Source organism: Rhopilema esculentum, chromosome 17, assembly GCF_057945365.1.
Source record: "Rhopilema esculentum isolate cy_ngs chromosome 17, ASM5794536v1, whole genome shotgun sequence".
NCBI classification, from domain to species: Eukaryota; Metazoa; Cnidaria; class Scyphozoa; order Rhizostomeae; family Rhizostomatidae; genus Rhopilema; species Rhopilema esculentum.
The window spans coordinates 3,635,142-3,663,138 of record NC_142831.1 but is presented as its reverse complement, the minus strand read 5'-3'; the positions used below and the strand labels follow the sequence as shown (position 1 = coordinate 3,663,138).

General features: G+C 36.8%; 4 protein-coding genes across 8 annotated transcripts in view; 1 reads left to right on the top strand and 3 right to left on the bottom strand.

Moving 5' to 3' along the window:
• Positions 1 to 29: 29 nt before the first annotated feature.
• Positions 30 to 15,171, bottom strand: LOC135692970 (uncharacterized). 2 transcript variants are annotated; one of them, XM_089113563.1, is made up of 8 exons: positions 14,595 to 15,170; positions 13,935 to 14,027; positions 11,205 to 13,481; positions 3,212 to 3,394; positions 2,735 to 2,844; positions 2,095 to 2,165; positions 1,180 to 1,313; positions 30 to 981 (listed from the first exon to the last, which is right to left on the bottom strand). In XM_089113563.1, exons 2-8 carry the CDS (start codon positions 13,957 to 13,959, stop codon positions 677 to 679), a joined length of 3,105 nt encoding a protein of 1,034 aa, XP_088969689.1. In that variant the 5' UTR covers positions 13,960 to 14,027; positions 14,595 to 15,170; the 3' UTR covers positions 30 to 676. The 2 variants fall into 2 exon arrangements, 1 of the variants encoding a protein (XP_088969689.1); XR_016144832.1 differs by having other exon boundaries at positions 843 to 981; positions 1,180 to 1,308; positions 14,595 to 15,171.
• Positions 5,116 to 9,900, bottom strand: LOC135696724 (uncharacterized). Its single transcript, XM_065216214.2, has 2 exons — positions 9,425 to 9,900; positions 5,116 to 8,804 (listed from the first exon to the last, which is right to left on the bottom strand). The coding sequence occupies exon 2, from the start codon at positions 8,773 to 8,775 to the stop codon at positions 6,073 to 6,075; it is 2,703 nt and encodes a 900-aa protein (XP_065072286.2). The 5' UTR covers positions 8,776 to 8,804; positions 9,425 to 9,900; the 3' UTR covers positions 5,116 to 6,072.
• Positions 15,172 to 17,297: 2,126 nt separating the features above from the next.
• On the top strand, positions 17,298 to 24,026 carry LOC135693555 (uncharacterized). Of its 2 annotated transcripts, none has more exons than XM_065212119.2 (8): positions 17,298 to 17,438; positions 18,849 to 18,902; positions 19,132 to 19,161; positions 19,777 to 19,872; positions 20,317 to 20,706; positions 20,947 to 21,201; positions 21,365 to 21,499; positions 22,114 to 22,799. In XM_065212119.2, exons 2-8 carry the CDS (start codon positions 18,860 to 18,862, stop codon positions 22,260 to 22,262), a joined length of 1,098 nt encoding a protein of 365 aa, XP_065068191.1. In that variant the 5' UTR covers positions 17,298 to 17,438; positions 18,849 to 18,859; the 3' UTR covers positions 22,263 to 22,799. The 2 variants fall into 2 exon arrangements, with proteins under 2 accessions (XP_065068191.1, XP_065068252.1); XM_065212180.2 differs by lacking the exon at positions 22,114 to 22,799 and adding an exon at positions 23,536 to 24,026 and having other exon boundaries at positions 17,301 to 17,438.
• LOC135693364 (phospholipase D1) overlaps positions 22,500 to 27,997 on the bottom strand; it is a 24,573-nt gene continuing 19,075 nt past the window's right edge. For all 3 annotated transcript variants that reach the window (XM_065211936.2, XM_065211855.2, XM_065212006.2), the window contains exons 25-26: positions 27,739 to 27,798; positions 22,500 to 27,195 (exon numbers count right to left, since the gene is read on the bottom strand). In XM_065211936.2, the coding sequence (XP_065068008.2) occupies positions 27,031 to 27,195; positions 27,739 to 27,798 (225 nt within the window). In that variant the 3' untranslated portion in view covers positions 22,500 to 27,030. The remainder of the gene's footprint in view (positions 27,196 to 27,738; positions 27,799 to 27,997) is intronic.

Genomic DNA, 27,997 nt, shown 5'->3' with positions numbered 1-27,997 from the left:
CGCTACTTGAATTCCACTACTAATGGATACCATAAATTAGCTTCATGAGAATTATTCACACTAAATGTATACAAATTTTTACAATGCTTAGTCTCAGTCAACTAATTTAGGACACCATAACAATAAACTACTTACAGCTTATGGTATCTTGCGTATATTAATAAATGTCTGCATCACAAAAGGCCACGTTCTTGGAACAGCTCTCTCCAGTTACAAATACCTCATTGAGTAAATACGTCAAGCAATACATTTATAAAGACTGACAGCCCCAACGTTAAAGAAAGATGTATTCTCAAGGAAGCGAAAACAAATAGATTACGCGTTCCCCTGAAACTCTCCAGAGATTCTTACAATACACGCAAGTTTCCTCTAAGGAACATGCATCGCTCCTAAGATGCATCAAATCGATGAAAATTTCACGTCTATTGGGACTTCATTTGTAAATGCGTTCTCTAATGCAAGGAGTTTACAGAAGGGGAGGGTATACAGTGACCTAAAGATTACATTCTTGGATACAGTTTGGGGGGGACAGCAAATTCTAGATACCACGCCCCTAGTAAAATGGGACTCTCTAAACAACTGTTATAAATCGGTACTGTATGAAATATGTACTGTAAGGGAATATCTTAGCTACAGAAGAGAAATTCGAACAATCGTTATGTTTGCTTTTTCACCTTCAGCCGCGTATGGTCATACAGCACAGAAATGTACATTGGGGGTAGCACATCGTCGAGCATCCAGGCCAACATGGTATTAGACCGGTGTTTCTGTATGAAAGTAAGGGCTGATTGCGAAGCTGATTCATCGATCCCATGCCAATGTTTCTAAATGATGCTTTATATCTTGGCTGACTTTGACCGTTGATAATCGACAGAACGGGCTTGACACAGCAGTCTCGCGAGCACTGTGGAAAGCATTTGTAAGGGCGATAGCACGGAGGTTTGCACCATGTAATTTCTTTAAGGTCATCGTTCAGGCGAACTGTAAGAAAGAAATAGCAATATAGGCTTTGAAGATACCTTGTTACAACAGCTTCGACATGCAAAACAATGTGTTTCCCATCATTACCATTTTGACATCAATACAATACATTTTATCTCTACTAATTTGTAAAAAAATCACTGATACTTGATCAAATAATTAATCGATCAGTCGATCAATCAAAAATTGCGCGCTTACCAATCTTGATTATTGATTCCCCAACAGCTACGTTACCAAACGCTTTTGATTTCAGCTTTTCAGCAAGCAACAATAAGTGTGACTGACTTATGGTCGAAAATTTCATAACCACGTCGACATAGAATGCACCTATACTAAAAGTAAGAAAAACATTCAAAGATGAGCACTTCTTCCATAACGTAGTGGAGTTCTTAAGTGTGAGGTCATAAAAAATACATTTCTAGAATATTTGAATTTCCACCACATAACCAAAATATTCCTGAATCTGCAGTTTCAGTCAATGATGCTGACCAAGCTACAGAAACAGAAAACAAGTTAAGAGTAAGGAACCAAAAAAGGAATTTTTGGCCATTAGATAAACATATTCCTTACTTCTAGCCATCATGCCTTGAAATTAAAAGCTGCTTTTTCAACAAATGCATAGTTTAAACTAAAGAGTAATGCAGAAAGGCTAACATCGCAAACACTTATGCACTGTGGGTATACAAGAACGCGGAGGCTCAATTTGCTAAAATATTTAAAACAGGAGAAAGGACAAGGAGAGGGAAAAGCGGGAAAAGCGAGGGGAGAGGGGGGGGGGGGGGTGCAAAAAGAGAAAAAATGTGTAAAGGGGCCAATCTTGCAACAAAATTTGACTCAATATTATAAGTGGCGTATCTTGAAAATAAGCATGCAAGAGTCAGCTAGCACCTATTATTAAAAACTAACCAAGCAAACAAGCTATTCATATACTTCATCTATAGAATAGATTTGCGATCATTATCATTATCATAGATGCCAATCACCTTGGAGATGGCGGGCCCCAAGATTCCAAGGCTTAAAAGAAGTAGATTCAGACGAAAAGTACTTCATGTTGGCAGTAATATAACTCCTCTTAAGAATTGCATATAAAATGTGTGAAATCTTGAGACGTACGTGGGACCTCGCCTGAAACCATGAATCCTCGTGGAGACATAGGAATCGTCATTACTGTAAAGCTTCAATAGCTGAAATCAATGCAAAAATATAAACAAATCAAAATTACTGTTTACAGGTGTGTCAAACATTGCTCAATGCCACATGGGCAGAGCTGTACATGCTTAGGTGAATGAAAATGATAGTGCTTTGTTGCAAATCCGAGTTTCACACTTGATGCGATCATCAGCTACCAAAAATACGCAACACAACTTTACTTTAAATAATATGTGAAAGTGGATCATCATGCTTAAAACTTGTTGTTTGAAACAATTTTTGTTAAAAAAGGTTAAGTTTCAGCAGCCATTCCCTTTTACTTATTTGTCAGATCACATTGATGTTTCATTATTCTTTCACATAGTCGAAAATCATAAGTCAAATCGTCAAACATTTGCTGACCGTGTATTTTTCACACTTCAAGCAACGTAAATTCCAGTCATTTGCTAGAATGTCTCAAAGGCCTAAAATGATAATTGGCTTTTACTCAGTGGCTTTAAAATTTTCGACCAGACAAGTTGCTAGATGGTCATACAAGATGTGAAAGTTTTGTAAAAGGAGTACTTTTTATAGCAAAAAGTTATTGAAGCATTCAACAACTTACTGAATTTTGAAAGCTTTCACGCAAATCTTGGAATCGTCTGCTCTCAACCGACAGGAGAGATTCATCAAACTTTTGACCAAGAATCTCCAAAGTCACAAGAAAATTTTTTCCTGGAAGAAAAGGATATTTGACGAGTTGAGCATGTGCGAAGAATCTTCAATAGGCTGAGGGAGAGGTTCATTAAAAATTTGGTTAGACAAGTTTTTAGCAATGCACGATGACAGAATCAGTAAAACCTATCTCTGCTTTACGTGATCACAGAAGAGGTTGGAAAGTCAGGCAGTAGATGCTTGTAAGTCTCTAGTTGTTCTAGGGATTTGGTTAGGTGGTAGGGATCTCAATTTACGTTTGTTGAGGTTTCATCAAAGTTGTGATGTTCCAATAGAAACATCACAGAAAGAAGGTTAAGCGGTTTTATACCAGAAGCGAGAGCTAGACAAATTGAAATTGAAAAGTTCTCCTAATGGAGAGAGGTACCTTCAGCGTTCAGATTAAGATCGCTTTCGAGCTTCATCGTTGCTTTGGGTACATCTTTTATTGCTAATTCCTTGCTTTGCTTTATTATGGGTTCTTTAGAAAAGAGTTGCTGGGTTTTCTCTGTAACATATTCACTCCTTGCAGTCGAGGCATAATTCGTTGCTGCAGTGCTGGCAGGATACACTGAAAAAATAATCAACCTTTGAAGCAATCTTTAAATGCATACTGCAGATTATTATGCTCACTATCTAGCCTTCTCCACTCTCCCAATAACCTGGCCTTTGATGTAATTACCCTTTTTTCAGAATTTTAGAGGATGAAATAGTAAGAACGACTTCAGGGTCATTATGGGAAGTTAACAGTTGATGCCAATCGCTTTAAAAATGCCGGATTTGCCCTTCGACTTAGAAAAGATTTTAGTACAAACAAGAACAGAATACAACAGTGACTGTATTGGCGTCAAGTTGAAAAATCATAATACCAAACAAACTATCAAGTATCGATATCCAATCTGGCCATGTTTCTATATTACTCCAATTAGACCACCCCTTTGCCCTCAAGTTGGCAACGAGATCATGATTCTAGCATCCAGCAACTAGTGTACGTAGCCAAGTCAACCGGTTAGATTTACCATCATGCAAAGTAAAATCGAACCCACTCAAATTGACAACAGTTTTGCCAACAGGCTAGGTTCGCAATGTTCTAGTGTAATTTGCAGATGGATAGAATGTGGAATAGCAGTGCTTTTGGCAAAAAAGTAGCAATTTCCTTGCTGAAGGGCTGTTAAGACCCAGTTTTGGCCCCTGGGGTATAACTTGAGATAAGTAAAAGATATATACCATAATATACAGTAATGAAATAAATCGTATATCTCGATTTCTCGCACCAACTATCCTCTCTTGGATCCTTTACCTGACAGAATCACGATACGAAACATAGATTGATTTCTTACAAAACGTATAGCAAAGTGCAGGCTACACAGATGCGTCGATAACCGAATTCGACAAAAGTTAGCCTCAATAACAATTAACCAGAAAAGACTTTTGCCCAAATGGTGAGCAATACTTCCAGTTGCACTGGGATCTGCTATCATGTTCTTAAACAGTCATACCCTTATTTTTATCGATACAATTTTCTTTTTCAATCAATTTGACTACAAATCACTGGACAAATCAAATGAACTATGTTTTCAGTATAATCAAAAAGTTGTCCCTTGATGTTAGACCTATACAATAAACAAATGCTAACACAGGCACCGCGGAGCATTGAGAAATATGGGGGGTCTAAAAAAAGTGGGAGGGGGGGTGCTAAAACCGTACATAAAGAGGCTTTACTGGTAGTTTATTACTTAATATTTGGCATTTTTTTGCAAAAATTGAGGGGGCTAAAGCCCCTCCCAGCCCCCCTGCTCCACGGTGCCTGTAACAGAAACAATAGAAAATAGAATCATTCTCAAAGTTGACCAGAAATATGAGATTAAGATCTTTAAAGCTTGAAATATATCGCCATTTCTATTCCACTTGAAAATAACAAAGTTATAGCAAGAAAGGCTGAGAATTGCAAAACTAAAAATTTGATCCTTGCAACAAAGCCGTAACTACTTTTGTTCCTGGGAGGAGTGAAAGGGGGCTAGGCACCTCCAAAAATTATAAAACCCTTGCTTCCAATAAACAATCACTTTTACACCTATTGTTCTAAAATAATGGTGCCTGCAAAAACTTTTTCTTTTCTACTGTACCACCTAGTGGCTAAGATTTTTTCTAAGACGCCCATGAGATCTTGACTTTCGATTTTAGATGGTTCAATGCCAAGAACACTTTTTTTGCATTTAGCCCTAAGAAAAGGGGAGAGATTAAAACAGATGACATAAAATGCAGATCTTGACTTTCTATCTTAGGTAGTAAACTACCAAATGAACACCTTTCTTGTAGTTAGTCCTGAGTGAACGACAGATATAAAAGCAGACGTCATAAAATGTATATCTTTATCCATCTGATATCTTTACAGCTAGCTATGTACAGATAATTTCATTATAGTTTTGAAATCTTTAATTGACATTACAGACAAAAATTGAAACATTATCATCTCCTTATTAATAGTATGAACAGTAGCCAAAAAGTAATAAATATTACAAGCGATCTTCAATAGACAAAAGGACAAATTCTGGTCATACGTTAAAAAGATGGGTACTTTTTAAAATACGCTTTTTAAAAAAAACATAAATCCATATTACTCAAAAGTTAATACTTAATTTAGATATCAAAGTTATATAAATAAAAATTAAATAAATGATATGATTGATAAACTTCGAACAGAAGATAGCAGAATGAGGTCAAAAATGAACCTATGCTTAGCAGAAGTTTTTCAAGTTATTTCAAGCACCAGAAGGTTTAGCTCAAGGCCTACGTTAGCATAGAACCTTTGTTGGCACTTTCTTTGTTGCTGGAAACATCCTCGGGATAAAAGAGAGTTGAACAAGGAAGAACAAAAGCTTTCTACCACTCTCGTAAAACCGAAAAGCTTTCATCATTTTGCCGATGTTTTGTGTTAAGAATTCGATCCTTGTCGAATAACAGTCGCATCATTGGAAGGGAGCCTTTGCATATGGAAAAAGCATTCCCCAAAATCAGGTAACCCTACGAAAAAGCCAGGCTACTCCAGAAAACCTGTTGTTCAGGCGGTCATAAATTATGCCTAACTATTATATGGCGTCATTAGCCTGGAGTTTATTTAATTTGGGTAAGGAGAAGTGGCTTTTGGAAAGTTAAATATTATGCAAATTTATTACACCATTTGTGTAGGGAATTTGAGCTTTGTCCAGTGAGAGGCCTGGTGATTGGAAAGCTATGAATAATGTTAATCTAGTTCACCGGATCATCGGCATAGAGTTTCTTAGCCGTATCCAGCTTTGATTGAAGAATTGATAATTCTGATCTGTCATTCACAGGTTTGAAAACCGTGTCTTTTGCATCCTCGAATTCCTTGGTTATTTTCTTAGACAAGTCATTCATAACTTGCTTCGCCTCTCCAAACTCATCTCGACCGGCTCCCTGGGATTTTCCTGTAGCATTGACCTGAACATCGGTTTTAGGAGTCTCATGGTTTGAATCGAATTCATTGCTTTCAGAATCATTTCTTTTTGCTCCTTCATTATCAGAAACTTTCTGATCAGTCAGATCTGCAGTCTGTTGTTCTCCATTACTAGGCCCAGCATCTCCATTTTCTGAACTCGGATGGAATTCCGGCCCATTTGTCCAGGTCTGACTTTCTGGATCTCCGCCATTTTCACCAGCTTTGACTCCTCTCGTTTCTCCAAAAGATGTATTGTTCATGTTTTCTGATATGTCACTCGTTTCATTGTATTCTGCATTATTTGGGGTACTAAATATTAATGTTTGGCTATCGTTTTCGGTACTTGTATTGTCATTAAACTCGTCTTTTTCCAGAGGTCCACTTGCCTTGAAATCAGATTCACTTTGACTGCCCTTGTCCTCCTCAGTTGCAGAGGGCTCATCACCATTTCTCCCTGATTTATTAAACTCACCAACAGTAGCATCCGAAAAATTGCTGTTAAATTCTAACTCAGCCAGCTTGTGCTCTTCTTTATCAGCTGTGTTAAAAACACTTTGTGCCTCCTTCAACAGTTTATTTTTCTCTTTCTCAATACCCTGAAAAATAGAAACGTTAGACTCTTCTCCAGCCTTATTATCAAAGTTTTCTTTGTCTAAACCTCCATTGCCAGATCCAGAGTCTGATATTGTTGCAGTGTCGTTTTCATTTGCATTTGCAATGTCATTGGTTTTTATTTCTGATTTTTGGTTGAATTCATCAGGCAATCCCTCCTTGCTGTCATCTTTTCCTCCTTCAGACGTTCCCGTCTGGTCACGTGACTTGGTTTCAGTTGGCAGGTCTACAGCTGCCTTTAAGGAAGGCTCTTCATCCACAACCAAACCACCCATGTCTTCTGAAAATTCATCCCTTGGTGACTTGCGGGAATCTTCTGTTGTAAACTCATCTTTCACGTGTACAGCTGGCACGTGCGCTGTTTGATGCAAAATTTGGTCACGATTGATAGAATTAGTAAATTCGCTGATATCAATTCCTTCTAACAAACTTTTTGGCCTTCCTGTACTCGTAGTGTTAGTTGTGTTTGTTTTTGTCGCATTTTCTGCAAAATTTGTCATTGGGAGGGGCTTTGCCAACGCCCCGGTGCCTATTGAACTGCCATTTGATTTCTGGTCACCTGTCGAGCCTTTTATTTTCTTGATGTCCTTATTTTCATCACTATCTTCTAGGGCATCACCTCCTTTCTGGTCAGTTTTTACTTCATTCTCTTCCGAGTTTAAGTCAACTACTTCCCCAGTTGTCGTGTCTACATACTCGTTGTCATCAATACCCTGCTCCATTCGCATTCCACTTTCTTCTTCCTCCTTGTCGACATCCTCTTCCATTTCTTCTTTCAATTCATTTGCAGGATTATCCTTTTCCTGTTCACTGTCCATTAGCGCACTCTGCATTAGGTTTCCCCTATCACTGACTTTGTTGTCTACATCTACTGCATTGCTGCTCTTTGTACTATTGTCTTCCTTCACAGTGTCGGCACTACTAGGCCCGTTGGCAAAAGTGTCGTTTAATGTTACAGTATCTCCAGTATATGTATCAACTGTCTCATTATCATCGATGCCGTCTTCCTTTAAGGGGAGAGCATCGTCAGACCCCGAAGAAAGGGCATCCATTTCCCTCTTTGTCGAATCAGCCTCTCCTTGGTCAAAACTCGCTGATGAGACAGTGCCTTGGCTACTGCCAACGTCCACCTCATTATCGCTAGGATTTCTAGCTTTAGGGCTTGCTGTATTGTTCTTAATCTGCTGTTTCTTCACATCACTCTCCTCATCTACAATACTGCCTTTGTCAGCGATAGAATTACGGGCTGAGGTGGTCTGGGTTTTCCCATTGACAGAACCTTTGCTGTTCAGCATACCATCTGGTACTCCTTGTGTGCTGATCTCACTACGTGCAAGAATCTCAGTTTCTTGATCTAAATTTTCGATATTATGAGATTTTAATGAATCATCATCTATTAGTGCTTCCTTTTCAAAAAACGGTAGTTTTTCAGCCTCCTTCTGATTCTCATCCATAGTAAACCAATACGTCATGGGCTTCGAGACTATTTTTGCAATCCGATCAGCTGAAGCATCCCGTTTTACCGCTAAGCCAGCTCCGTTCGAAACTGCTTTCTGGCCAACTTTCTTTTCGATATCACCTTTCACAGGGGTTTTCTTGTTCTTTAGAATATGTGCCGCGTAGCTCCAGCCCTTCTCCTCTAACTTACGTTGGTTTTTTTTCATCTTTATGGCCCCATCTTTAACATGATGCCTTGAAATTGTATCTTGTTCAAAGTTTCGTGGCATTTCAACAGTATCTCTCATGTTGGCCATGGCATTTTCAGAATTAAGACTTTTGCTATGAACCACGACTTCGGGAACGTTTAGGCGAAGCACGTAGCTACAGACTGTGGTAAATGTAGTAGAGAGCAACACCAACAAAGCAAATTTCTCCATCATAGTAGACTCGTTACCACTCCAAACTCAAACTAGAAGAAAATCCGCAAATTTTAAATCCAAGTTCTGGCATAAATTGCATAAAATATTTCTTAGGCTCTGCTGTGAATGTGCATCATTTTATAAATAAATCCTGTATTCTAGAGCCGAATAATTTGTAAAAATGATACTATATCATATAATCAGCTCGAATGGTCGTGTCGAGAACTAGAGTTACCAGCTTGACTTCTGCTGGTGTTTTGGTAGAAAATCACAAACATGTCCTAGTGATTATAGAGGCGGGTTTAAACACTTCATAACGGCTGTGCAAAGGAATAAATCTAGACTTTAAATCATCACGATATTTGACGAACAGAGAAGCAATATTTGCATTATCAGAGCATCCTCGACTTAAATGCTATAAAGGAAAGCAATTCCCCTTACAATTTATGAAACATTGAACAATATCTAATTTGTAGCACTGTCTCAGAAAACGATATTTAGCATAGCTTGAAACTTGAAGTGGCCTGAAGACTAGGCCAATTCGCAAAAAATGAAAAAATTGCTTGCACAAACTTTATATAGATATTGTTAAAATAAAGCTACATAGACACCTAAAATAAAGCCGAAAATGTAATAAACCAGACACACCATATATAGACAAAAAACTTACTCAGAAACTTTGCAAATTTTTCTTTATTTCTCCATTTTTGGGCAACCAGTTTTCCGTTCTTTATATGGCTACAGCAGGATTCATGAAGCTGCTAATGAATAGGTGTTGAACCTGTTACTGTTTTACCAGTCATATACAGATGCAATAGTTGATCTCTCCATCGCCTGATCAAAAGCCCACACGTGATTGCTTTCGAGATTAATTGAATACCGTATGAATCCCGTATTAAGATTCGAGTGTCGTACATGCAAACTAACGTGGAAATGAAACCTTTTTTGCGATATGGAGGTAACAGAATGCAGAGTTTGTACCTTCATAGCTACTTTTTCGTGTTTCCAGTGTCCAGGGCCGTTCAAACTTATTCTCTCAAGTGAGGGAGGGGTGTGGGGCTGGGTAGTGCAGATTGTTACTGTTGAAACTCGTTGAGAAGAATGGGATTGCATAATTGCTAGACGCATAGCCTTAGAGTTGAGTTCAAGACAAAGTGTAGATTAGCTAGATTAGCCAACAACAGCAGCGACTGGTTCGAGAACCCTTGCTTTTGTGGGGTACAAAACCCCTACACCGTCAATCGTGACTGCCATGTCATACACATAGCTAGCTGAAGCCCCTCAAAATCAAAAGGATTCATTGGCAGCATCCCTAAATAGAAGCACCAAAAGCACAAGTGAGTTCGGGGATTCTGTTTAAGACTAATAATTCTAACAGAACTCCTCGCAGTACACTCCTCACATACCGTAAATCCTCGAATTGCCCCCTCGAATAAGCCCCCACCCTAGAACTACAAATTGTCAATAAGCCCCCCCTCGAATAAGCCCCCACTGCTACCGTAAATTCTCCAATTGGATCCCTCAATTTGCTGATTCTTGCCATCTGAGGTTGCCTATGGCGTTTTATTGAATTACTAGAACAAATTCATACTTTTGGTAGTAATTAATTAAATGCTCATAAAAAAATTTCTACTAAAATAAACGAGGTCTTTTAATAATGTCTTCTTAATGTCTACAATAACTTTATAAGCCCCCCCTCGTATAGGCCCCCCTCGTATAAGCCCCCTTCGAATAAGCCCCCCTCGAATAAGCTCCCATCCAAAAAATATCAAAAATAAAAAAGCCCCCAGGAGGATAATTCGAGGATTTACGGTACAGTATGATCGTCGGACAATGGCTAGAGATATGAAGAAGTTTACATCCTGGTGCGGGTAAAAAGTAACGTGAAAGGATCAATGGCGCGTTTGACTAGCTACTTGATCTAATATTTCCAAAACTTAGAAGAATCCTCCATACAGAATGGAAATAAAATTTTGGGCAGGGCCGAGTGGTTTCCAATACTTTTGTCGTGTAATGTCCAATACTTTTGTAATCTTCAGATGTAAGTAACGTCTTCTGTCCATCTCAAATAGTTGTAATATGTTGGACGATAAAGCTGCTTTTGAAGAGCACAATTACCGAAATTGTATCGTAGTTACCTTTCTTTAGCTAGAGTAGGTACACTTATAGTAGGTGAAATATGTAACGTAATGTGCGTAATACAATGTAATTTATGGGAGGAGCTGTTGTGGCTCGGTGAACAAAGGAACAACCTTCCAGCCTTCAGTATCTTAGTAACCCCCTCCCTGCCGCCTATGGAAACAAAAACTACAAGCACTCCATTAAAAGCATTACTGCCAATGGTCCATCGCTGCACGAACATGTGATGTGCCAGACATTGTAACGGCAGCGTACAAAATCAAAATTATAAGATAATTCAGTGCAAGGAAGGAAGAGATACTGTAACATACCTAACAATGAATCTTTGATATCCCTACTTCTGTTTTCGACTCGGTCAACATTGCTATCCCACAAGCCTCTGTAATTTCCACCAGTTTCATTTTTTTCAAAATGAGGAATGTTATTTTCCTCGTCAACAGGAAGGTTCTTTTGAGAAAATGGGAAAGAAATGCTTAAGTTTCCATTGACAATATTATCTAGATTCTGGAGCAAATACAATTCCTTATCCTCATCAGAAAGTTCGCTTGCTTTTTGCACATCCAGTGAATTTGAAAGTACAAGTTGATCTAATTCTGGTTGGTCTTTATCCATTATCAGACTCAGATTTGCTCCATGGGCAAATCTTGACTGCGTAGCTTGCAAGGTGGTTATATAAGTGGAAGAGTCATTATGGAACTGGGTACTAGTGACATAACTCGTGATATCGGCGGAATAAACGACCCTGCTTGTGTGGTCATTTCGAGTCAAATGCTCATCTAGCTTGCGTTCTGTAGATTCTTGACCATGTGCTACTCTATTCTTTAAAGCTATATTGTATGCATCAAGAAGATCAGATATTAGTTTGTCATTCAAAGAATCAACGACTCTTGTAGCAGACGAGGAAAGTAGATTACGAATACTAGCAGATGCTGCATTTGGTGTTTTGATTGACGTTCGTATGGTACGCAGTTGTCTATCATCCAAGAACTGAGTTGTCGTAGATACGAGACTTGTAATTGACTGGCTACGAAACAAAGAAAGATATTGTCGAATCGAAGTACTGTGGATGCCGTCCTTGGTTGTATCAAAATAAGATGATCCGGGTGCAGATTTATTTCTCGCCGAGATTAACTCCGATCTACCTTCGCTCAATGCTCGTTGAATTTGAGCAATATTCCTACCAACCAAAATCGAGGAATGATCAGGGTGCATGCTGTTTAGTGTCGTTCTTCCATTTAATGAAGGCGTTTTAGTGACATTTCGTGATACAATTGCAAAGGATGGCTCCAAGATTGTTTTGATTGTCTTCTCTGACCCAGTTTTACCTCCCGATACTTCAGTTTGTCTAAGAGAGCTTCCATACATAGTATGCAAAGGTAATTCAGGCAGCAAGACGCTTTTATTCAATTCAGTATGAAGTTGTGTTGGTTTCAAAAGGCTAGTAACATCACTCGAATGCATGCCACGCAATCTCAATTTACGGAGCAATATGTACAATTGCGTTAAATTTCTTTCATAATGTAGAAATGGCCATCCACTCCTGACAATGTTTTGTGCAGCTAAATACCTCGCCAGTTTTTTTAAATCTGACTTCTTTCTATTCAAGCTGTTTTTCCATCTTTTTTCTGCATGTATCCTTTTTGGCTTGTGTCGTCTTTTATTTCCAAACTTGCGTACTTTCCTATGTTTTTTCTTTCCATCAAAATGAGTCTCTTTCAAAACTTCTCTTTGTAACATCTTTAAAACCTTTTTATCTTGGGAGGACTCCATCAATGACTTTAAGTCTTTCAGAAGAGCACTAATCTTTTTACCAAAATCTTTATCATTTTTACCATGTTTTGATTTTACGTCTCGTTTTAGCTTCGAATGATGTTTCTTTGTCCCTGTCTTTTCTAAATACGAAAAAGACAGCTTCTTTGTTCCAAATTCATGAGGGTGGTTAATATATTTTTGCTCAAATTTTGTCTTAGTTTTGCTAGTATTCAACCTACTTATCAAAATGCAAGTACCATTGTCACAAGTATATCTTGGTTTTGAGTTCAATCCATTACTTAACTGTTTTCCATTTTGAAGTAGAGGATAAAATTTGGAAGTAACGTGATTGTCAGCATTAATCTCGTTAGGGTAACCAGATATCTTTAAGGTAGAATCCTTCAAAACAGGTGGAAGTGAGCTTATGTTGAAAAGAGTTGTAGATTTTATCTTCAAACTGAGATTTAGAAACTTATTTACAGGACTTTGTTCACTTTCAGCAACGATAGGTACACGAAAATATTCCTTTGTTGTTACAGTCGTTTTTAGCGGGCTTGCAAAAACCAATAAGTCTTTTCTTGAAGACTTTGATGACCTTATTCGTGTAGCTGTGGTGGAGAGTCTTTGGCTGTGAGATTTTGTATTCATTCGAACCGGATGCATATTTTTATGTTTTTTACTCATTTGGAAGTCCAAAGCACCATTGGCTTGTACGGTAGATGGTTTTGCAAGCAGTTTATATGGACTATTTTGTTCACCAAAGCGATTCACTTTTTCTAACATCTCTGACTGTCCATAGCTACAGAAGACGATCCAGAAGCCGGTAATAACGTAAACTGCAAAAGAACAGTTCGCATTAGTTGATACGTTAAATACATTCTGTGCAATATTTTCGCATATCCTGCCTACTATAGATATAAAATGTCCGCAAAAACTCCTCGCAACATCTACAAATTTCGCTACATTTTCGCATCTTTCATCGCTTTTCCTTCTTTGTACAAGAAAACAGCCCTCAGCCTAAAACAGTGTAGGTTAAAAAGCAGAACATCAAAACAATCGTGAGACAATGCTCAAAAAAGTATATCTCAATTTTGCATTCACAAGAAGAATTCACATGTATTCCAAGAGTTTTAGCAGTGACTATAAGTAAACTTGTGGCCTCAATGCTTACACGTTAACAAATGGTCAACATATTGAAATGATAAATCACGGAATTGATCTACTTATCAAATAAAGCGCAGAATGTTTTCATCAACAGAAAGAAAAGCCGAGTGTTTTTCAAGACTTACTTGGCAGTTTATGAATGCTTGCCATGTCTTCCTCGCCTCATGTGCATCATCTCCTTTGCCTATGCTGGTCATAAACCGTTTATTTTCCTAAACCTTGAATCAAGATAATAAAAAATTTAAAAAACAGGCAAAAACCTTTTGCTTGAAGTTTTGAAAAATATAAATTTTGTTACTTTAATGCCTATTTCATGGGTTTATAATCATGGGTTGTTCATAGTATGGAAATCAGTTTCTAAAGTTTCGAAGTTGATGAAGCTATCGACTGGAATCGAGTCCAAAAATTTCCTTGATGCTTGCTGTAAAATGTGTATGTTTAAGTTCTTGTTGCCTGGCAGATTTTATATGACTGTGATTCTTCACTATTCTAAAACAAATGATGACACAAATTTCTAAGAAAGGTTGCGATATTCAAATCGAAAAGATATCTCTCCATGTAGCTTCACAACACAAGACGTATTTCAAAAAATTCAGAGGAATCTGCAAAAAAGTATAAGAAAGAAGCTTAAAAGAATCACTTTAGGTACTGTGTGTATTTCCAAGGCCTCCTTACTATGTATGCACCATACCTAAAAGCAATATCTGACAATTTTATTTGAATTTAACATAATCCATCTAAGGTTTTCAAATTTCATGTGAAAATACGATGTAAAAAAGTAATACTTCTATCATATGCCTGATCCAGATGGAACAGTACCTCAGGTGTGTGAAGGCGTTTTTGTATGTCATCATTTTCTAAGGTAAACTCCAATAAGTAAACAAAAGCTAGCTCATTACTCACAATTTAAATTGGTTTTCCTTCATGGCGAATGTTAAAGTATAAAAACAGCAGGTCCGTTTACTTCTTATTCACTTCACGTTAATAGGTTTGTTTACAGGTTCGTAAGTAAATATTCTAGTGCAAACCAGCGAATCAAAGAAACTGTGATTAAATGCGTTAAGGTGTTATATGCATGACATCATTTTGAACATTTTTGAAAGCGACTGTCTTCAACATCTTAAATGTCTTAACATTTTTTTAATTCAAAATTATGTTGTTAGACGAAGCTTGATAATCTCTGAAAGAAAATGACTAGAAATCCAGGAGTTGTTAATACTTGAAGGCAAAAAGTTTTATAATCGAGCATAGGTTGTCATTGTAAAATGGAAATGCTTCAAGTTTTATTTTATGAAAATTTTCAGTTGATCACAAGACTATCTATGCCACTATTCAAGGATAGGGTGCAAACTACCGCAATAAATCTTTTCACGGTAAATATCCTAAGGATATCCATCACGAATCTATCCAGAGCGAAGAATAGATGGATCTGCAGTGTATTGTAGACCACTGCAGTTGAAAGAAACCTAAGACGTACGGACAAACTGATCATTCTCCAACAATATCGACCATTGAGATCAACGTATATGCATAGCTAGAAAAAAGGAATAGATTTTTGACCAGCTGCAAATGATTATAAAGATTTTGTCAGTGTTCTGTTTACCCTAAGTATTCAATCCTGCCGTCAGAGGCATGTTAGTAAAAAATAAACAGCAAACATTTTCAACCAATTAATTATAGAAATATATCAAAATGAGGGATTATAGTGTGTAACAGTCCATTTGATAGCTAAGCGAACTCGAAGAGGAAACAATTAGAAATAGTATTTAGATGTCACAAGAGGTACCACAAGAATCAACCCTTATCACTGAAATGTTCAATCTTCGACGCAGTATGTCATTTTACTATAAAAGGGAAAATATTTTGCAAATCAACCACTCAAGATCAGTTTAAAAAACCCCTTTGTAAACTATTAGCCTTAAACTGTGATTAATAATTAATTTTATGTAGGTGAACAACTTGTTGTTAGAATATTGTAGCATGTTCACTTGATATCGAGGCCAAACCAAGTGCCTCACATTCAAGATCTAACTTGTTTTTAGAATCTGTCTGGCAATGTTTATCATATCGTTGTGAAGAAAAGATTCAAACAGATGAAAATTCATTGCTATATGATTATAGAAAATATATTTACAATTTCATATGACTGAAAATTTCCTGGTTATATGACTGAGTCACTAAGTTTTTTACTGAAGGCAGCATCAGACATATTTCAGAGAGGGAGATATGCTTAGCTGTATAAAGATTTGCTCAATGTTAATATTTTCAATTTAAATAGCGGAAATATCTTCTGCTCAATAGGCTTGTCACAGTCGTTGAAGGCAAAAGACTGGCAATTAACTCCCACATTCTTTCCATTTTTAGCGTAGCAACAAAAGTTTTGGAATGTTTGACATTCTGGCATTTTCTGACCTTGATCGAAAGCTAGAAAGAAGCGCTATGACTAGAATGAAAAGCAAGGAAATACTAAGCAATAATCTTTATAGTTAACATATCTATACTTATCGTTCTAATATTTTTTGATCGTTGAAAATTGTCGATAGCAGCTTATTCATTAACGAAGTAATTTCAGTTGTCATGAAGAAGAAGATCTTGGAATGAAGATCTATCAAGCATTAAAGTAAAACAATGCAAAGAAAAATTAAGAGTTATTTATTTATAAAAGACCGCAAATAGCTTTTCATTGCATTGTTCACTTTAAGTCAAGCTAACAGCACAGCCATAAATGGAGGTTACAGAAAAAAAATGAACCAATCTCTCTGGGTAATGGCATTCAAAAATATGTAGAGAAAAAGTAGACGGGAGACACGAGAAAGCAGAGAATTGTCTCCATCATGGAGCAGTCCAAGAAAGTCAATGTTGTGTTATGTTGGTCTCATATATGTTGATATCTCTATTGCATAAGGGATATGCTTGGCTGTTTTGTTATGTGCTGCAGAAATTTACGGCAATAGCTCAATAATTCATGGTTTGCATCAAAAAAATTCGTTATAGTCTAGAAGTAGTCCTGGCGTAATAATGACCGGAGTTTTATTTGCTCGCAGCCTTGTGTTCAAATTTCTTTATAGAGAGCGAGTTAGCTTTTATGGCAGTGGAATAGTTCAGTTCTTCAGCTGGTGGCATCTTTGCCATGGATTTACACGTGTTATTCTGAGATTCTACAAATCGCCGATAAGAAACATGGTATCCCTTGGTCACATGCTTTGCGTATTAGGGGTCAGTTTGCTGCGCAGCGTTTCACTTCTGAGGAGGAGATCCTGGATGAAAAGTATAACTACTTTATAATGATAGCGATTTGGACTATGCATCGGTTAATAGAAGAAAACCGGCCGTGACTAGCCAAGCATTGAGAGCCCATGAGCAACCTAGGCCTGATATAGATGAACGGTCCGCTGCACAGCGCTTCTAGACATGGCAGCGAAGCCTGTATGATTTCACTGGGCACTCAATACAGACACCTGTGTGTTTACAGGTCGAGGTCTAGGCCAGGGTCAAATGCTTGCGATTCGCTCATGCACCCAAATGATTTCGAAATAATGTCAGTCGGCAGCCCCTCTACGGCCTTGATGCTTACATGAATTATTATAAAATTTAGAAAAGACGAGATTCAAGACTAGGATACAGCAAAAGTAAGTTTTTTGGGTTATATATTTCTTGGGGATTTCTGTGCAAGTTGTTGAGGTTTCGTGTCAGTTTGGAAAGTGGAAAGTGAGTAAAGACAGTTATGATAATGGATAGCTCAGCAAAGTTATAAACACATCAGAACAAGGAACCATGCACCCAAGCCCAGGAAGATACGAGGCAGTGCCAGCAACTGCAATATTAGATCTTGATTTTGGAGATAAGAGAAACGAAGATATATTTTCTGGAAACGAAGTATCATAAAGCTGCTTATGTTTCAAAAGGTCTTGGATCTTTGGTGCATGGGCAAATTTATAGTGATTGCTAGCTACACCGGAATATAATGTGTGATAATGTAACAGTTTGACATTTTATGTTCACGATTCACAGATTTTGACTTTAACGGTAATCTAGGGAAGTTTTGCTGCAAAGACACGACATAAGGTAAAACATGCGGCCAAGGAATTTAAAGCAACCTCCCAATTTTTATTAATTTAAGTGTGAATAGTCTTTCAGAATCACCGGAGCTCGTTATATATTCATGGGACGTAGAATGTCAGTTTCATATACAAATTTTTCTTTGAATCGCCAAGTCAACATTTGACAATAACCTTAGGTTTTTTCTAGGAGCATATTCAAATTTAAAATTCTCGTATCAAGATAGGGTTTTGATGTGTGAACTGCACATAAATTGCAGTAACGGACAAGCTGTTGCTATTGTAAAATATTTAGGCAGTACAATTTAGAAAACAATGTCAATTATAAGTATTTCAGGCAATTTTCAGGCATAAGCTAATTTCAAAAAACGCTGGGCGACTTTTCAACATAACTATAGATCTTAATTCTAAACCTTTTTGAAAGAAAAACAATATACACCTTTAAAGAAGATATTCTTGGATTTTTCAATGCATGCTGGACGTCCTTCTGCACAAAGAGGATTGGTAACATTTCAAGTGCTGTGTTGAAACAAATGTCTCTAGTAGAAATGAAAGAGCAAAAACCGATTATAACGAGATCATGAAGTTGACAGATATGAAGTTGTCCTTATCCATCTATCAATCAATATAAGCCAAACAATTAGCGTGTGAGTGGAATCACACTCACTGATTGGAAAATTCTTGATTGAAAGATGGCTTAAGCCCCTTAAGTATCTGTCGATTGCCTTTAAACACATACAAGCACTTTACCCTTTTCCCACGGAGATCACAGCGCAGCACATGTATTATAAAAGAGAACACTCTTGTGTATGGAACATAATAGCTCTATCTATATGGAACATAAACGGCTGTTTTGTGATCTCAAGTATTAAATTGCCTATACCCAAATAGCTTATTACAAGAATATTTTCGAATAGTTAGAATAATAAGAAGAAAAATCTTCGCAGATTTTCAAGAATATTTCTTGGTAATCTCTTTCAGGGCCGCTCAAGATGAGGCCATTACATCTCCTAATTTTTTGCTGCGCAGTTTCAGGTTTGTGTCATTAGCAATTTTATTCGAGAACTGATAAAAAATTGAACAATTTCGCGTAAACTCATAAATTAAGAAATACAGATATGTACTTAACTACAACAACATATGAAGAGTTATTCCATTTTCGTTTACACAAAAGAGTTGATACAAAAGAATTTTTGGCATTAGCTGTTTCCCTCTTTCTTTTTTATATAGATTAATAAACTAGAATTTTCGCTTTCATTTTCAGCATCATTTGCGAAAATTCTCATCCAAGACGGTAAGAAACTTTCAAATTCAAGCTTTATTAAATTTTAACAGTTAAACTGAAGCTTCGAGTATTGAAAGTAGTATAGGAATCAGGGAATCAAACAGAGTAGCAAATACCTCGTTACTTTGGAACAATTTTGAAACATTTATAAATTCTCAGCAACCGTAAAATTTTGAGAGAGGAAATTATGTCAGAGGAAATTATGTCAGAGGAAATTATGTCAGAGGAAATTATGTCAGAGGAAATCATGAGAGGAAACAAAGCTCAATAATGATATTGCCTGCAAATAACAAAATAGTTCATATAGAATGATAGGTATTATTTTCATAAAATAAATATAAACGGTTTTTTAAAATAGAAAAGGAAATATGGTAAAGAATCAAATTCGGAAATTTCATAAACTATCACAGATCAATTTGAGCAAAAAGTCACGAAAAAACAATTCTACAAAAATGCCTCTATCACCATACAATTACAGTTGATAACAAAGTACTTGAGGTGAAGCAAATCGGCTTTCTCGTTCAATAAAAAATATCTATTTCAGTGAAAAAGTACACGTAGCAAAATTCCGATTGCCAGCTTTTTACAATAGTAAAGATTTTAATTCATGAGTTATCTTTACAGGAGAAAAAGAAATAAAACTACAAAAACGAGGTGGTGCGGAAATCATCGGCATTGCCACAAGTGAAAAAGATTCAGGAGAATCTGGCACTACCAGAAGTAAGAAAATCGTATTTTTGTACAGAATTTTATGACACTATTTATCGTTGAAAAATTTAGAAAACCGTCTCTACGCTTAATCTGGACAACAGACCAGGCATATTGCATGGTATTTACAATCGGCCATTATCTTCGAAGAATTTTTTTTTTCAATTCTCTTGGCCCACTGGCTCCGAGCACCCATTATCGGTTCCCAAAAGTTACTCTGGCTGAAAATTGTCCAAAGCTATGAAAAAATTCAACCCTTTTCGATGAACTTCGTATAAGGAAGATTGGAGTAAAAACCTAGGTGAACCTTTGGACATTTAAAAATTTCGGACAGCATAGAAATTTATCCAGGGGAATAAATCCTTCTGATAATTTGCAGAATAAAATCTGCTATGTCTACTAAGCCAAGATAATTCGAACATTTGTTTATAAACCAATATTGTCCCGTTTGAACAGAGCGACTCGTCGCGTACTTGGACTTCGAGAAATTCAACGGCGCAACTGCTTCAGATGAATCTGGATTTGACAACAACGCACAGATGTCGACCGGTGCCCTCGTTGCTAAGATCCCAGACAGCAACTGTGGCAACGTCGCCTACCTTTGGTGTGTAGACATTAGTTTCCAGAGCACCGAATTCCAAGCCAAGCCCAAGGTGGCCGTCACTGTCGCAGCATGGATCTACCTTGTGAAGATCGATGGCTCTCACTCAATCTTCCACACCGTTGGAGCCACTCACCCAATGGGTCAATATCATTTTGAGGTCAACTACGGCAACGTGCGTTGGTTCCACAGAAACGAGAGCCAGAACGTCGTGTTCGAAACTGAGGCTCATGCAGTCAAACCACGTGAGTAGATTGTTGCTGACGATGAGGTTAATTCTTATTGATAGTGATGGTGTGTATATCCGTCGTGTTAAAAGCAATAAATACCTAGAGGAAGATATCTAGAAGTAAAAAGGCCTGAAGGCTCCAAGATGATTTGTTTCCTTGACTTTTCAAGTGAAATCCTAATAAGGAGTATCTCATAAAGTAAGTAATAAGAGAGCTTTAAAAACACTTTACGTAAAATCCATTGCTCATTTTCAGACGAGTGGACCCATATTGCTGGTACATACAACGCATCAACCGGATTCGCCAACATCTTCATCAATGGAGAGATCAAGAACCACTCAGTTGGCAACGGTTACCTATCACGTGACTGGGGAGCAGAGGCCAAGATTGGCAACAACAAGATGAACAGACCACTCAGCGGTCTCATTGACGAGTTTAGGATATATAACTATGCCTTGAGCCCAGAGGAAATCAAGCAGCTTTTTGAGAAGTGCAAGTTCGGATCTGGAGGTAAGAAAACTTGAAAATCGAGTGTTACATTTTTGCAAAAGAAGTAGGATGCTAAGATAATTTCCTACACGAAACCTCTCTCGGGTTAAAAAGAAATTTGCTACATAGAGTAGTAGCGTTTATTGCACACACAAATGCTAATGAGACAAATTATGTCTTTCAGCCAATAACCTGAACGAGAAGACTGGTGGTGGAAGATCCGATGGTATTGCAGGAATTGCTGGAGATGGAGGAGCTGGCGGGGAAAGCAAAAGCGACGTAGCGGCGGATGAAAAAGGGCCGAGTGCCGACAATAAAGGTAATGAGATCGACCAATAAATATTCTGAAAGCCACAGACAGAAGTAAGATAGAAAGCCTTATTGAAAAAACGATGTTTTCAGTAAATTCCAAGGGGGAAACTGACAGTTACACACACTAACATATAACCGTTACTGTAAGTTGACTCTCAAAGACGACCAGTAGTCTTCAAGGAAGTGTGTCGTGCAAATAGAATACTCGAGGGATTGGAACAGTCTCAAACAATAAACATACAACTAGATTGGTATAAGCCAATCAACTCACAGAACAGCTGAATTAATTTCAGCATTTCGTGAGCAGTTTAGACAATCTTGCTTGCAACCACAATGTTTTTAAAGATAATACAGCGATTAAAAGCCAAAAATCCAGAATCTTTAGTATAATCTTTGATCTTCAAGAAAGCTCGATCTCAAACCAATGCTCTAAACCAACATATATACAAGATTCACTGTATCTAATGATAACGTAATCATTCAAAATTATATTCTCTGCTTACTTAATCTCTTTAGATTTATGTGAAAAGATTCTGCTAATTGAAACTAATAAAAATAAAATTTCAACTTCTAGCCTTATAACTTTTAACCCTATAATGCTAACCAACTTCGATCTTATAGTTGAATTTAAACCTGAAAAAACAAAAGGGAAGGCCAAAGAGCAAGCCTCGGAATCGAGCAGCAATAACAACAACAGCAACAGCAACAACAACAACAACAGCGAATCGAGCAAAGATTCAGTGTTAAAGAAATCGACCATCCATACATAACCATGAACTTTCCAAGAAATAAATGACAGCATAGATTATTTCTATGAAATATCTTGTAATCAAGCTATAATTAGCCTGGAAACAGGATGAGAAACTGAAGGACAAATGAACCATTCTTGACGTAGGGAAATTGTAACTATAACTTTGGGATATACTGTGGGCGGCAGAGGAGAAGAGCTGATGCAATATAATAAATATATAGCTCGTATTAGAATTGGAGACATTTTTCACAGCATGATAACCACTAATAGCCTAGATTATAGGGATCTTGTATGAAGATTCATCTACCGTTTAAAACCAAATGTTGCATTTAGATGACTGGAAAAACTTATAATATTATACTTGGATTTTGTTCGAAACTCAAAAATTGTAATGTAAAAAGCTCTTCGACTGCGGCTGCAAGAAAAAGGGCCATTCAAATATGAGGCTTGGTACAGCTTCAACCACAAATAAGAGCTATGATACTATTCGAATTTGCAATGTTTGGTTTATAATAATTAATCGCATTTTGATTAGATGAGATAACACTTTTTACAACTAACTGACTAATTTCTGCTTATTTTTCCTTCTCACTTCTCACAGTTCGGCGATCAGAATATTTTAAAAAAAATTGATTACGAAATTGACCAGAAATTACCAAAATTGGCGTTAACCTGCTAATCCGCATCATATACTTCTGAGAAAATTTTGGAACATTGAGAAGTATTGTAAACCAAAACTATTTCGGCAATCTTAGAAAAAGTTACAGGAAAGTAGCCAAATTACCATTCAGTATAGTGCCTTAAAAGATCGGATTTTGCAAAGAAATAAACGAACAGCCATTATCGATACAAAATAATACCATAGTGAAAATACAAAGGGTAAATGATTTTTGCTGCAGCTTCAGTTTTTTAGAGTAAGAAGTTGAAATACAAATCACCCAATGAAGCACAGCAAAAATTCTGGAAAATTGATTCATGACTGAGAGAACACACGTGACATTTGTTGTTTATCTGCTGTAAGATTCTCTATCAATGCAAAAATATTAAATATAAAAGCTAAAAATATGGAGCAAAAAAAACGGCGATCGAGAATCCAAAAAACTGACGAGATCCTGTAGATAGTTAAGTGGGTCTTAGGGCACCTTGAAAAATACAGTCATAGCAGATTTACTGTCAATACCATAGAAAATAGCAAAGAATAACAGAATAACATAAACATGGAAAAGAATAAAAGTTAAGATGATAATGATTAACAAAATTATCATAAAAACTCACGTGTTCTTTTTCTTCAGGTGATGACCAGCAAACGGCGACTGCATCTTAAACGAGAATAAAAAGACTGGAAACTAATACTCTACTCTTCATTGAAGATTAGTCTTCACCGGAAGAATCAGAAAGTACGAAGGACCAACGCTGATACTGGAAAACTAGACATTTCTTCATGTAGATACTTATATGCCAAATTTGCAATGCAAATAGGAGATTTATAAAGACTTGACATTTATTGACTTGGGAAAGATTTATAAAACTATTCAACAATTCTTCAGCACTACTAAATATTACATCGAAATTTAAAACTTACTATCAGAAAACTATAGCTATCTATTTTGGCCACAGATAGGAACAAACTTTAAGAGACTTGTGGGTATTATTTCTTATTTGGGACAATTTAGACATTGTGTAGTCTAGCTGTTTTATGCTGGGATATTTATCTTTTTTGGGGATAACGTGTCAGTTACTAGATTTTGTAAAAAGGATATCTATTTTCGTTCTCATAAGTAAAGCATCTTACTTTTGTCTTTTTCACAACTTCTGTTGCCATAGTTTGTGACATATCTGATAACAGAGCGGGATTGCTCCCCTGTCTGAAACAACACTCTGAAAGAAGAAGCCTTTTGAAAGTGATTTACCACAAATAATGTAATCGCCAATGAAATGATATCTTGTATCACTGTTTAAGAGTAACCTACAGAAGTGACAGCTTGCTCGTGATATCAATCTATCTCTGTTAAAATCACAGAATATCAACTCAGTTATTGAATACAACGTAGAGAACTTGCTTCTCTTTGCCATGAAAATATTTTAGACAAAAATAGTCTACTATTATTGTTCTGATTCTGTACTGAACGTTCACAGGATCATTTAAAAATTCCGAGATACCGCTGTATTACTCTATCGATAGATTGAGCTGTTTTTAAGAAGCATTTATCAAATTATAAGATATAAGAAAACTCTTGTAAAATTGAGATAATTTCATCGCTTTTTTGTGAATTTTTTTTAAAAACAACCAATGCAATGAACGATGCATTTGACAGTGCATATTTTTAAAACGAAAGTGCAATACTTACAGGCGAAACAATCATTGGACTTTAACAACCAGGACACGGGGTAAAGGGGCTTCTAAAAGTCTCTCTAGACAACGTCCTTTTGATCCATGTCCAGTGTAAATACGTTTCGTTCATACTTTTTATGCATCCGCCTTTTAACAACACATACACGATGCCCTCTTTCATATATATATCAAGCTTAATTGAAAATAGGGAACAGTCTAGCTGCTTTTGGTGTACAAAAAACTGGCATAGGGACTAGAGCAATAAAGAGCTTGCACATAGGTCTTTGAAAGTCCTAATGAGATTGCTGTTGAAAGCAATATTCATTGTGATCTAAAAGCTAAACGCGGGGGTCATATAAAATCAAACAAACTAGTGTAAAAGACAGAACTAGAAGCTTGATTTCTCTTTTTAAGGTGTTTTTGGCGTGTATAAAAACCTGAATTTCTAAAGAATAATAGAAATTATGGGCTGCGTAATGAAAATTCCTTGCCACGCAAGATAAAATGAATGAGATATAGCACAAACGTATGAAAGAGTTTCCACAAAGTGTCAGAGGGTTTGTGTAAGGATAAAAAGCTGGCATTTGCAATGAGCAAACCATTATGTTGTACAACCATTATGCAGCACAGTATTCTGCTCGCGAGTAAAATATCATGTGATCACTTCACTAGATGGTTGAGATAAGCATGGTCAGCAATCAGGGTGTGGAGCTTGTATGTGATCACTTAACGAGAAGGCTGTGAAAAGTATGGGCAGACATTAGGATGTGAAGCTTGCATGTGACCACTTCGCGAGATGGTTTTCACAAGTATGGTCAGCCATTAGGATGTGAAGCTCTTTTTTGTGACCACTTCGTGAGATGATTGTGACAAGTTTGACCAGCAATTTAGATGTGAAGCTTTTTGTGATCACGTCTCGAGAAAGCTGCGACAGATGAGAAGGATGTGGAGCTCTCATGTGATCAACTCACGCGATGGTTGTGACAAGTATGACCCGCAATCAGGAAGTGAAGCTCTCACGTGATCATCTCACGCGATGGTTGTGACAAGTATGTACAGCAATCGGGAAATGAAGCTCTCATGTGATCACTTCATGAGATAGTTCGTTATAATCAAATTGCAAAGTCTAACCTTGCATAAACCAATTCACTGACGATGAGCATAAATTCAGGAGGTTTAGTCTTAGGTTCATTCAGATCCAAGAGGTTTGATCTTATTGAATAGGTTTTACAGGCTACACTTGATTTGAGATATGCTGAAAACAAAAACTCTTCTCTTTCATTGGTAATCTATTTGACTAGTAATGTTATCAAATATAAACCTGGCAATCGAATTGAATGCTATAAAAATATACATGCAAACGACTTCAATTCTTCATTCAAAATACATTGCTTAAAATGCTAATGTGAATTTCAATTACAAGATAAACATTTTAAATCACTGAAAGGAGAATAAATTATTCACGATAAATAGACTTGGACATGTTGCAGATTATCAAAAAACAATGACATATCGCAAATATAGGAATTTATGACAAGACTTCTTTATATTGAAAGGGAAAAGATGTGGTTATGAGACTTCTGGGAGAAACCGAAAGCCATTCATATTCGATTTGATATTGATTTGAGGACTGGAAACGAATTCAACGATGACGTCATAAAGCTTGATCTTTGGTTGTTGATGTCTTTGTGACAATAAGTTGCAACAATGCCAAGCCAAGAATTTTAGGTAAACCCCATATAATACCAAGCGTGCACGTACCACAATATACTGGCAAAACCGTTGTTTACACGGAGAAATTATTATCAAATTCGTTTACAACAATGCTAACTTATTCAATGGGAAAAGCGGATAAATACACCTATGTAAAGTCGCACAAAAATACATCTGAGAAGCCAATTCTATAACATCTAGAATAACGCTGCGCTTTGAAATTCTATTGCTTGATAAATGGAGGTGCAGACGGTCTTGGGTAATTCTTTAATCAGGACTCTCTCTAAAGTTAAATCTATATTAAGTTAAAGATATTTAGTAACTGAAACGATGGATTCTTTAAAATTGTTTAAGATTCAATTTGATATTATTGGGACTTATTTTTTTGAAGATTCATGCTGAAGTTAATCCTCTGATGAAAATCACATATATTTTCTGATCTGATTCAAATACCACAAGAAATCGCAGAAATCTAAGGGATAAACTATATCTAACCTGAAATAATAGCGAAGGATGAAATTTTGAGCGTTGAGAAAAAAGCTCATTTAATAACACCCAAATCTTAGTTGTCTATAGAAATTTCAAGTATCTAAGCATAAAAATATACCTCATCAGAAATATACTGGTGTCCAACTTATTTCTTGCTACAGCCACACTTATTTTGATGCGAGAATAAATAGCAATCAACTGTCAATAAAATTGAAAGAGCGACCAATACAAACACTGCTCACGGGCCAAAAACTCACGTGAATACGGAAGCTGGAACAAGGGATTCTGCTGTACCTGCAGCAGGCCGCATATCTTGGTTTTCCAAGAAATGCAACGGCTTCTCTACTATGTGTCCTTGTAAATTTCTTAGAAGCTGCCTGGCGGAAGTTGGATCACTTTCCGCAAGTCGATTACGACTCTGAAACGAAGAAAATGATCAGTTTATAATCTAGTTTCTCGTTGGAATGCAGTTGACAACAAATAGATTCATGAGCAAATGCATAGTTCTAAGAGCCACTGAACATTCTAACAAAATCTGCTCAACTGATTATTAAAGAAAAAGCAATGAATAGTGGTTGAAATATTCTGTAATTTAATAAAGCCTACAGTATTAATACTCGTGTATTGCTACAGTATCAATATCAGCAAAAAGTTGGCGGCTTTGGCCCACAAGCTAACAAGCAGATGCTCACTCTACTAAGATAGCTTTGATGCAAAATTTGCAAAATTGACATTATGAATAAAGAATACCATGTTTGATGCATTAAACATCGTTTAAAAAGCTTTTTAGGCATTCACAGTAATATAAAATTGCAGCGCTTTGTCAATATTAATTCACGCCTCAATTGTTTTGGCTATCAGGCCTCAATTTAAATTATAAGATACTGGAAAAGAAAATATTAAAAACAGCAATTGCTACATCAGTGACACTGTGATATACGGCGAATGACGCATGACTTACATTATATTTTGCTATATTTGAAAATGATTTGACTTCATTGCTCGGCATACATCCGAATACCTGGGAAGAAGATCAGCTGTTGGTAATTAGAACGACAAGAAGTCCTTAAAAGCTCTTGCGCAACCGAAATGCCTACCGGCAGCTGTCTTGTGAAATCAATTGTGTTTTGATTTTCATGCAGTACGATATAAGACCGGTTTTGCAAAACGAAGCCGCAAAGCATGTCGGCTATATAATAAGTTCAAAGCAATTTGGCGGA